Here is a 12,306-nt window from a genome sequence, read left to right as displayed (position 1 = left end):
TTAAAGACCCAAAATTGTTTTGGCTTTTTCCTGGTTTTCCTCTGCGATCTGAAAGCGAACACTTGCATCCAGACATGTTATCTTTCATCATTAAACTGTCTTTCAGAGGCTCCCGGGAGCCTCTTTGAGCACAGAGAGGAACCGTGTATTTTAAAACATCAAGTGTCTCCTCTCTCTGGTGGGAGGTGTATATTAGAGTCATGGACCTGAGTTGAAATGATCTTAAAAAAAGAAAAAAAAAATTACTTCTCATGTCTTACACACTCACACACGCACACATCCACGGGCGCCTTTGTTGTCGCTTTATACATTAACGCAGGTGATACCCAAGGTCTCACAAGTGTGCAGATCTTTGACCTTGTTTTCTCTCCCCTCTCTGCTTCCATTATGTGCTTGTAGATCAAAGACACGCAGGGTGCTCCTGGCAGTCTTTCCAGTGAAGATCCTCACTTAAAGGCAGCTGACAAAGGTGAGTTATTAAACCTTACCACTGCTCTAGTGACCTCACCCCCTCCCCTCACAATTTAAAACCCCTCTTTTAAAGATTCGCCACAAGATAATGTTCGTACCAAGCCTCTCAGTGCTGCACATGCTTATGAGTTGATTTCTCAGAATACATTAATCTCTTTTTCTGTTAGATTTTTACCCTCCACACAAGAGCTGACAGGTTTGTTGGCCTATTTTAATTAATGCGATACTATTTTAACAATGTATCCACAATGGATCAACTACAGGGTGTGTGTAATTGCATTGTGTTTAGAGGATTTGCACAGCTTCCCTGAAATTAAGGTGCAATCATAGATACTTGTTCATGGTAAAAAGGGCTCGACTAACGGAGAGGAGACACTTTTCAGACGACTGGATCACTTACAAATAAGCCAAAATAAAACTGACCTGAATAAGCATTCATTTAACCCTAGAACACTATCGCTATAAATAGTAACACCATTACTAACGCCGGGTGATTTTTACCCAATATAATATACCCAAAAAGTACTTGGCATCAAAATATATCAAAATCTGACAACACATGACAAATTGGAGTTTCTTTTATTTTCAACTGTGCCATGTCTAACAAAATGAAGAAGAAGTGTCATCGGGGGCCTAAAAAATGCTCCAAAATTACTGAAATATTAGGAATTCGACAATAAAAAAAAATCCTAAACAAAAAAACAATGACACTGGAAAGTTGGTCTTTGGTCCACCCATTCCTGGGACATTTGAGCACAGTCTCCTCGACACACGAACAGCTGCAGGAGAGAGAAACATAAAAATTGCACTTTTTGGTGTGTAAAAATGACCAGTTGACTAAAATATTTTTTTCATCATATGAATTCCCCTGGAAACCACCACTTTGTGATATTTTGTCATAATCACTGAACTATATAAGTATAACATGCACATTCCAGGACCACTCTTACTTACCTATTCCTTACATGCAGTAAATAGACGCAGGGTAGTAATGGCGTGGACACACTTCCTGTCCAATCCTGCAGGGCAGTCAGCGCACCTCCCTAAGGGGCGACTGCTTTCTGCTGCCAATGGTCCTGCCACCTGCAAGCGTGCTGCGGTAGGGATGTCAAGCACGCTACAGATCAGGACTTGAGATGCGGCAAGATCACCTGATTTTATACACTAACACTATCCACCCAAAACCTACTTCACCCTCTATCACTATTGCCGGGTAAAAATCACCCGAACACGTCTGTAGGAGAAAGTGGGCTTTGGGTTGGGGAAACACCTACACCTTCAAAGATGTCAAAGACAATGCTGAAGCTACACAAGGACCCATGACACAGACAAACACAACATATTGAAAATCAAATATATTTGCTCGGGTGAAAATCACGCGGCGATAGTGTCCTAGGGTTAAAAAAATATTATTTTTTTGACTAAACATTAAAATAAATTGCCTAAACAATGAGATGAATAATACACATCTACTGTAGCCACATAAATAAAGTAATTATGCTCAAATTTATGTCAAGTATATTAAAATGTGTTTCAACAGTGCATATAATAAAAGCCTGCACTTTGCACTTGTTTTTACAGCGTTACACACTTGTTAAAGTACATTTAAAAACTAAGCATTTAAAAAAGATCATGGTGTGCTCTGGAAAATTCATAATAACCACATTCTTCAAAGACAAAAATATATTTTTTTTTCTGTTTGGTTGTGATTTGCTTGGAAGCCAAATGTGTGTAGGCATTTCAGTAGCTTTAACCGAAATCGGTCTATGTCTGCAGCCGAAAACGTCACGATTGGTACGTTTTATAAATGGTGATAGAATCTGTGGCTAAATGAGGCCGATGTGGAAGTGCCAAAAATAAAAAACAGGCACTTAAAGTCGGCTCCAAAAATGAGTCAACTCCCACTCTTGACGCTCTTGTTAAAATTGCCGACTTCAGAGCAGAAGTCAGGATGTTTGTGCCCTGGTAGAAAAAAAAGAGTTGTGCTGTCTGTATCTAATTGTCAACTTCATAACAGCTCGATAGGAGCACACAAACCTTCAACAGGATTTTAATCAGACAAAACACAAAAACGCGGGATCACCAATCGCAAACTTCCACCAGGGGTGAGAGTGTAACATTACAGCAGTGATGCACAGCCAATTAAAATCCTTCTAAAGCTGAACCAGGTGTGGAAGTCCAAATAGCGTCAGAACTAAGCCCCCAATATTTATCAGGTTTATGTCAAACACTGCAAACAACGAGGAGCACACAACAGCAGCGATCGCAGACAATACAAAGCCTTCATTTACGTCAGGGTATTTAGTGGACTGTAAGCAGTAACTCCACAAAGCTTCATATATGGAGAATAACACTCTCTCTGTCACGTCTTTGTATACAAAGAAGGAAGTGATCAGTTTCAGAGGCTTGTAGTATAGATGAGTTACTAATAAGGAAGCCCAGATAATGTCTGGTAATGATGTAGTTAATATTGCCTGTGTCTATGACATAATTGCGCTTTGCGAACCCATCCTGCAAACATCTTTTTGTTCTACCAATTTAAAATAAACTTGTGGTTAATTCTACTAACAGCCTGCACAGGAGTGAAATTTTAGTTTAAATTTAATTAATATCTTCACACTAATTAGCAGGTGTCTGTGTGGTGCATCTTGTTAATAAAGCTAAGAGGCGTTATGTGATAACAGCATGGACTCCAATATGGTTTCAAAAAACAAAACAATCATAGCATAGGTCTGAGTGTCTTACACAGCGCCCCCAACAGGACAGATAAATAGGTGACAGCAATGTGGGTCCTGCCATCATTTATATACAGTATAGAATATGTATGCATTTATATATTATGTTGCTGTATGTAACATATTTATTTTATTTAAATAAAAAATCCAGGTTACCTTTAACAATATCTGTGATGCAATTTAATTATTTCAGTGGTTATTTTGCACTTTATCTAAAATCTTTGCACTGTTAGCTGTGCTGTGGACTCTTTTCAAACACATCACATATTGTTGAGGCAAATCTAGCTATCCAGAACGCCTTATTGCCTGAACAGGGGTATTATGGCACTCCCAGAAGCTATTTTCTGAAAATAACAAACAGGTAATCCATGCATGCAAGAGCTTTGTTTACTATACCTCTTGCAACTATTACTTTGACCACAGTTTCAAACCAATCTAAGAGAGAATCTAGTGCATCTAGTCTATCCCCCCCCCCCCCCCCCTTTACACTGCCAGCATATTATCCTGCTCCAGCTGCAGAGAAGAGACAGGCCAGAGTATTTATGGCCAGTATACAAATTGTGTGCATTCCCAGTCACCTACACCCCATGATTTACAGTGCATTTGACAAACACACTGAATGAAAGAAAAAAGGGGGGAAAAAAGGAGTGTTCAATTTGTATAGGAGTTTAGAGCACGTCTGTTGTGCATGCTCCCGACGGATTCTGCTGTTAGTACGTGTGTGTGTGCGCGTACCGGCTACGTACGACACATCTCCCGCTGCGTGAGAACATGTCGATCTGTCTGCCCGCGTTCCTGCATGCCTGTGTGTATCCTTAATGTGTGTGTGTGCGCACGTACAAGAGCGAGCACTGAATCCGCCTGCTCTGAAACACCAGCAACAGATAACAGATGGTCCCCCTGCATTAGAAGTGTTTTATTTCCCTGCGGAAGCCAGATATGTCAAAAATAAGCATGTGCAACATTAGTCATTTGGAATATTCATGCTCCTGCCGTCCGATGGTTTCCTTTTCACAGCCAAAATACCACCAGCCCAATTCTCCCAAGGAAGTGAGAGGAATTAGGGGGAGAAATAAAAAAGCAGCCATCAGCTGAACGGATTGGGGGGGGTGTTGGACCTACATGTGGTTTAATGGAAGGTTTCTTTATTTTCTTCCCTCGTGGTCGCTTCTTCAGCATGCCAGGGCTGTAATTAAAAACGGGTTACAGTCTGTAGATGTGTTCATATGAAGAACCTCATTCACCCAGGCCCATTAGACACAGTTTTGTGGATATGCACACATGTCCATATGCTGGTCTGGTTGCATACATACACACACACACACACACATGAAATAGTGATTTGCTCCCACATTAAACAGCCTAATCCGGCGGATTAGACTTCTTTTGCATTCCTTCGTTGCCTTCCTTCACGGACTCGTCTTTGGGAGCCGCCTCCTCTCCACTACTGTCCTTATCTTCCCATTTCTCTTCTCCACCTCCATCTCCAACTGTAGCTTCAGCCTCTTTAATCTCCACCTCCTCTCCTCCCTGGCTTTCTAGCCCCATCTCACACCACTAAGCGTGGCTCCCATCCTTCTCCTTGGTGGCAGACATGGGCATGAATCATTATCAGCCCTGATTAACCATACACGTAGTTGGCAGTCTGGGCCCCACCGGGGGCCAATGGCATGATTTTCCTTCCGCCGAAAACATGAATTTTGAGCAGCACTTTCTTACTCGCCACGGTCCCTCATGATCAGGGTTAATTCGTGGCAGCAAGCGTGAATGGCGTAGAGAGGAGGCAGAAGAGAAGGAGGAGGAAAAGCTACCAAACAGTAGTGCACCGCTTATCTCAGAAATGAAATATAATTTATTCAGGAATATGCAAATCCAACAATCACTCTGCCTTGTTTACCGAAGGGACCTGCTGATTCAGAGTCTGAAAGAGAGCGAGAGAAACAATCCGAACCACAGACGCCAACATACAATGGATGCACAAAGGCAGCCAACAGCCAGTCGTTTTACCGGTTTTCTTTAGATTTAGAAAATTAGGGATGTCGGGCGATTTCTTGGTTCTTTCATAGCTGCTAAAACCATTAAATGTGTTCTGGTGAGGCTGGCTTGTTTACAGAGGAACTGAATATGTGCATTCTGCTCTGTGACATATACAACATAAACTCAAAATACTGAGGTTACCATCATTTCCCAAGTTTTATTAGGAAATACATAGAGTTACATAGAGTACATAGTGTTGTTCTGTATCTATAGGCGAGAATACTGGGAACTATAAGCTGGCATATGGTCACATATAACCTTGATTACTGTTTGATTTGAGGTACATCAAGATTTTTACAATTTTTTACAGTTCTGCTGTTTTAGATATTTACAGTGCTTAACAAATCCATTAGATCACCACCCAATGTAAGCTTTGAGCCACTGTTGACCTAAATTAGTAATGACTAATATCTGTTTCTGTAACGGTTAACCCACCAGTATGTCCACGCTCTTTAAACAAAATGATAGTTTTATTGCTAAAATATTGTTACTGTTGTTAACTTATAGAAAAGGAGAAAAAATGTTTTTTATTATGATGTCAAATCACAGTTATTTGTTGAATTTCTAAATTTGTTTTGGTGGTTGAACATTATACTTGATTAATTTCTCAATTTTAGTGTGCGACCGATGATTTGGTCATAAATTCTTGAATTCAGTCATTTTAAATTTTAAACATTTTCGACTTTTATCACAGGTGTATTAATATATTCATTAAGTGCTTTTCTCCAAACCAGGCCATTATTTACCGTTTCTACCCGGGACAAAAACCCTCCACAAACCACTGATCTCTGTGAGCGATGTTACAAAAATGTACTTTTGCCTAATTAAAGCTGAATATGAGAATAACTAAAGGCCATAAATCTATGAGTCAGTCATGTTTTTAAACCCGTTTTACAAATTCCTCCAAATCTACCAAATTCATTGCAACAGAACAGAAGAAAAACAAATCCAGCATCTGTTTTGAGCCGTAGTAATAGTAGCTGGCCTCTTCTGTGAGTGTGCTATGCTTGGCAACCTTCCAGAAAATGGCACCAGATTTGTTTTTTTTACAATAAATACCACAACCGGGGGCTTTAGGGGGGGCTGAGCTTAAACAGGTGATATATTTGACTATTTTTATCAAGAAGAAACTTTTTAATAAAGTCGGATATTCAAGAAAATGTTATTGCTTTGTCATTTGTGGCCAAACCTCAAATATTTGTCCTGGCTCTACTATTAGAGATTAAAACATAGCACAGATGTATTACAATAATACCGATAGTTAAACTAATGCCCGTTGGATGGTAAACTATGCGTCATTTAGACGCTTTCACAACCTACTCAGGGGATTTAATTAGCATCTTACATTTGCTTTTGCAATGCGCCGCCATTGTTTTCATTATGTTCTCGGTTACAGCCATGTCTCCTATCACCGAGACATATTTATCCATTTAATTTTCTGTTCTTAGGGGATTTGTTTGTTTTATGTAATTCATTGGTAGGACATCACATGTTTAGCATAATAACAAGGTGCGGACGTATTCCAGGGGGTTTCAAACTGAGAGCGTTTCGATAAGTAGGTTATATGCTGTGTTGCTATATTAATATAACAAAGTAAGGAAGCAGACGGTCTGTCTAAACGCCGGCGTAGAATAGAAAAGTAGAATAGGTTGTTTTTTGAATTTGTTCATTTACAATGGGAATACTGCGTGAGCGCTTTTTTTGATCTGACGCTAAGATGGGAAGCAGTTAAATCTTAAAACACTTTATTTTTTTATTGGTAACTAAGCAGTACACTGTCTAATGTGTCACATGCAATTTGGCTCTTCATCATCGCTGGATTGTAGAAATGGGTGCGAGTCGCAGCCATTTGCTCCCTCCCTGCTGAGAGTCCAATTAGCATGGTTGTATTGATTTTTCTGCACTGCATTTCATGTACTTTTCCACATAGGTCCCTACAGCTAGTATGAATGTATGGGAGACAACAATTATCCCCTATAACAGAATCTCTGAGGCCACAGAAAAGGGAGCAGAGCTCAGAAAATTGATCTCTTCAGGCTTGCGGAGCTGTACAGTGGATGAGCAGACAAAAGCCACCACAACTGGTGATATCTTAAAGCCACAGTATGCAAGTTTTTCTTGTCGAACTTTGTAGTTATATTTCCAGGTTGTTTTGACTTTGACGTTGAGAAATGAGAGCTGTATCAGAGACAATGGATGTGCAAAATCCTTTAACATTTTACATAAACCACAGGATGTTTCATGTTGTTTATGTCAGCGGTCCCTAACCTTTTTTGCGCCATGGACCGGTTTATGTCTGACAATATTTTCACGGACCGGCCTTTAAGGTGTTGCGGATAAATACAGCAAAATAAAACTAGTACCGGTACCAAGAAAAATAAGATTTAACAATAAAAACGATGAAAAAAATAACAATAAAAACCCTGAAAACCATTAATTTCACACCTGAGCCCGGTACCGAACGACTCACGGACTGGTGGCCCGGGGGTTGGAGACCCGGGGGTTGGAGACCGCTGGTTTATGTAATCTAATGGACTGATGCTTATGTAGCACATCATTTATTGTATGCACACACTCACATGCCAATGGATCCACTGGGATCAGTTTTGGGACGCTTTGATTTGTTGACTAAACCTCTCTGATTGGTCGATGGCCCACCTGTTTTGTTTCAGCTCAGTGTGCGACTCCTCATGAAGTTTTGCTGCTGTCCTCTGCTCTCTGTTTCACCTCGTCTGTGTCTTTTGCTCCTCCTCTGCTCCAACGTGTTGACGGGAACTCATTAAGATACTCTAGCTGAAAGTTTCCCAACTAATCCAGAGCACCTTCTCTGGTACTTGACCTCTTGGTTTACAAATTAAGCAGTAAATGCACACATCGTAACAGTGTGGACAATCATATGTCTCCTTCCTCGTGGCTGCTAAACCTGTCAGTAAGAGAACGAGGGCTGCCGGCACAATCATAGATCTGTGCATAGGCATTATTTTTATGGGAATAGCACTAGTATAGAATTTAGAGACACAGCTGAGATTTTAGGGGTTTAATCAATCCCAGAAGAAGAACTTTAGTCTTTTTAAGACATGTGCACTTCTGAGTCTTAGGGTATTAGATCAGATTGGCTACACCTTCAGGGATTTTTACACGTGTGCCTGTGAACTATGAAGAACTTGCTGAAAAAAAAGGGAGAGAAAAGACCGAGAAATATAATCAGGTGTTGAACAGAGAATCCAGAGGCTTATCTGCCTTCTCTTAAACTTAGATGAGCAGAAATCCTTGTGCGTATCTTCTACAAGTAATTCAGAAAATTGTGAGTGGGCAGTCCCCATGTGTATTTTTTTTATTATAATTTTCTGATTTATAAAAGAGTTTTTAGTTTCTTGCAATTTTTAAAGCCTCAACACAAAACCACAGACATGCTTTATTGATTTTTTTTTTCCAGCAAGAAGTGCTGTCTAGGCTTCTCAGGGATATCTTTAGAAGCAGCACTTTCCTCTTATATGCACAGTATATCATGGTTATGTAATGTGTAAATAGATATTGCTGTGCAAATATGCATTTTACATACGTGTGTACACAGTTAGTGAGCGCCACACTGCTACTGTCGCCCATTCGCTTCATTTTTTGATACAGGAAGTCCTGCGACACATTTTTATTGTCTGAGTTGTAAGCAAGCAGCTATACCTTCATATTTTACATGCTATTCATGTCCCTTCTTCATCCTGCAGTTTGAATGACTAAAAGATCGTTTCGTTGTTTCTCGGTTGTGTCATGTCAACAATATTAATCGGCTGAAGTTATACATCCACCACCGTGCTATTTTTGCCACACGCACACACTCGCACATTGCCCGAGAGGTCAGCAGCATAACAGGGTTCTTACTAGGTCGAATTGCTTGGAGGCAGAAGTTAATTTCCAACTCAACAGAGATAAATGGCTTTGTTTTGACCTCCCTTGTTCGCTGGCACAACAAAGGGTCTTTGCTATTCTGGGAGAAAAGTACTGTAAATACCCGTAATTTAAAAGTGGCAGTTCATTATTTGGAGTATGAAATGATTTGATTTGGTAGCAGCGATTACCTCGATTTGGTATTGTGTGTCTTTTTGCTAAGCTTAGATAAATTTATATATATTTTTGTTTGTCTGAAATCATTTTCTTCAGTTTTCAGTACAATTTTGAACGATCACAGAGCAACAGAAGAACAGAGGAAAAAAGCTTATTACTATTAACAGCATTGCAGTTCTGTTTGGGGACTGCAAGTGCCTAAGGAGGGCAGATAACTGAATATGCTAATGACAGCATTTTATAATAGAGCAGATAAATACATTGCGTGATCATTTTCTTATAATTTTGTGCTTTTTTTCCGGAAAGGCAGGTTAAGAAGATACTTTTAAACAATATACATGCATTTCAGTTTAAATATTGTCATTACTGTAGATCACAGGTGTCAAACTCCAGGCCTTGAGGGCCAGTGTCCTGCAGGTTTTAGATGTGCCCTTGATCCAACACAGCTGATTTAAATGGCTAAATTACCTCCTCAACATGTATTGAAGTTCTCCAGAAGCCTGGTAATGGACTAATCATTTGATTCAGGTGTGTTGACCCAGGGTGCTATCTAAAACCGGCAGGACACTGGCCCTCGAGGCCTGGAGTTCGACACCCCTGCTGTAGATTATCAGATTGCATGCATCCATACTTACATTTGCTATTTTTAGTGCACTCGTTTCACTCTCAGGTACGGCTACATTGAGTGCTATAAGAGCACCTGGATGCAGGCAAAAAATTTGAGAGCTAAACACTTCTGTTCTGTTCACCGTGTTGTACATGCAACAGAAAAAGAGGAACCATCAGACTATTTCATTTATCTAATTTCAGGACAGTACGTCATCAGCACTAGCTAGCTAGCAGTAGCAGATTTGCAGTTGAAACCTCATATTGACTATGATGTGAAGTGATTCAGTTGTTATGCATTTAAGTTAATATGTTTGTTCCAAATCACAACATGTTGCAAATGTTCGCAAATTGCAGTAGCCAGCAATACAAGCACAGTCATTCATTATAAATGTCTCTTTTATTAAGTGCCCCAATCGCTGTGTTCAGTTTGAGACAGTGCTACCTTTCCAAACATATGCACTACACAAGTAAGGTCACAGTGGACTAAATGAAAATGCACTAAATTAAGTAACCAAACTGAGACATACTTGCCGTCGTTGCTTAGCTATTATTAGGCACTTCTATAAGGGAAGGGTTTACTGAAAGATCAATTTAATAAAGTAGTGTAATTGAGATTTCAGATGCACGCAAACTCATGTCAAACCTTTATGGACTCAATTTACTCCCTTCACTTTGATCTATTCAGTCAAGATTATCTCCCTCCAAAACGGTCTCGTCTCCCCATGTGCAAGATATAATTGAGGTTGTTACATTGTTATATTGATTTGTTCAATTGAGATGGGTTCCCAGTATCTTTGTACGTGTGGTTTATATGAAATTGTAACATAGTTTTTGGTTTTTCCTCGTTTCTGGCTGTCAGCATTTCTGCTCAACATTGTGTTGAAATATGTTTAGAAATCTGTCAAGGTCTGGTAATCTGGTAAGGTTTAGTTTATATATAAAACGTATTAGTCCACCACCAAATGTAAGGTTTATGCCACAGCTACCTTCAATTAGCAGTACTGGTAATTTAATTATGTATGTATGTATATATGCATGTAGTACTTACTGTTACTATGGATGCCTGAAATGCATGCTACATTTAAAACAAAGGGTGCACATATTGTAAGTGACTGTTGTGCTCTCAATTATCACCTTGCATTCTCCCCCACTGCCCACCACACTGCTTTAGCACTTATTAGGGGCACATACTTGAGGCTCAGCCACACAGTTCACCCTCAGCCCACATTTTGCTGGTAATGAGCTTGACGGAGGAGACAGAAGAAGACACAAATAGATCATTGAGTGGTGACCCTGCTGAATGCCAGCGTGGTGGCTTGTATTGATTTGTACTCTGAAAATCTGGCAAAGATGAAACGATACACATTTTTAATTATCATGTGACCTTACTTCCTATTATTTCTGGAAGATTTTGTTGCTGTATAACTGACGTCTGTTTCTTTGTTGGGTTTTGATGATCTGTTTAGCTCAGTCAGCAAAAGCATTGCATTGGAAGGCACCTTTTCATTCATGATGTCACATCATTATATGAATTGCCCAACTTGAACATGAAACAACAACAACAGGCTTTCTTTTGTGCCAAAGTGACCATGTTGCTTCCAGTTTGCATCACACCTTTTCAGGTTTCACTGCTGCTCAGTCTAGCTAACAAGCAATTGTAGAGAAGTTAGCATCCTCCTAGGGCTGTGCAATATGACCAAAATCTCATATCCCGATATAAGCCAATTATTGTCCCGACAACGATGTATATCACCAAAAGTTTACTTCTTCTGTAAATTCTGTGAATCTTGGGCAGCTCAACTTGCGTGAAGTGTTTTCAGCTGGGCTTTGTGTACCTGGAGCCAAGTGTTACATAAGTTGAAACGGCCGCAATTTTCTTTGTATTTATTACATGGCGTGATGCGGGGAAAAAGCCTGTTCTAAGGTTTATTTTTTAGCACCTGACAGCTCTTTTTAGCTTCTCGTCCGTAAACACTCTGCATACTAGTTCACTCGATTCCGTTTATTTTGAAAAATCTCAACAGCATCTGAAGCTTTATTGCGAAAGGTTTATGTGGAAAATAAACAAGTTTACGGTGGAGCCACGCAACGTATTTTTCCGTCGTTGTTGCTAACGACAAGGCATAAAAACAGTCGGTTGTCTGTCCGTAGTGTGGTTATATTAAATATAAGAGAAAGAGAGAACTTTAAGAAATTCTAGAGTGACTATCAAAATGATGAAAAATATTGCTGTAAACGGTTTATTTTGCGACACCACAAAACAAACAATAGCGTAAAATGAAACGATAGACGTTTTTATATCGTGATCCGAAATATATCGTTATATCGAACAGCCCCACGTTCTCAATGCAAACAACGGGCAACCACAGCAACCTGCTATCAACCAAAGCAATCA

General features: G+C 39.8%; 1 protein-coding gene across 1 annotated transcript in view; it reads left to right on the top strand.

Moving 5' to 3' along the window:
* Positions 1-12,306, top strand: part of LOC146521812 (glucosidase 2 subunit beta-like) — a 164,808-nt gene that overhangs the window by 77,360 nt on the left and 75,142 nt on the right. Inside the window, exon 10 of the mRNA XM_085141262.1 lies at positions 400-469. Within this exon, the coding sequence (XP_084997388.1) occupies positions 400-469 (70 nt within the window). The remainder of the gene's footprint in view (positions 1-399; positions 470-12,306) is intronic.

The sequence above is a fragment of the Neolamprologus multifasciatus genome, chromosome 3 (genome assembly GCF_963576455.1).
Source record: "Neolamprologus multifasciatus chromosome 3, fNeoMul1.2, whole genome shotgun sequence".
Taxonomy (NCBI): domain Eukaryota; kingdom Metazoa; phylum Chordata; class Actinopteri; order Cichliformes; family Cichlidae; genus Neolamprologus; species Neolamprologus multifasciatus.
Note: the sequence above shows the minus strand (reverse complement) of the source record. Positions and strands in the feature narration are given on the sequence as shown.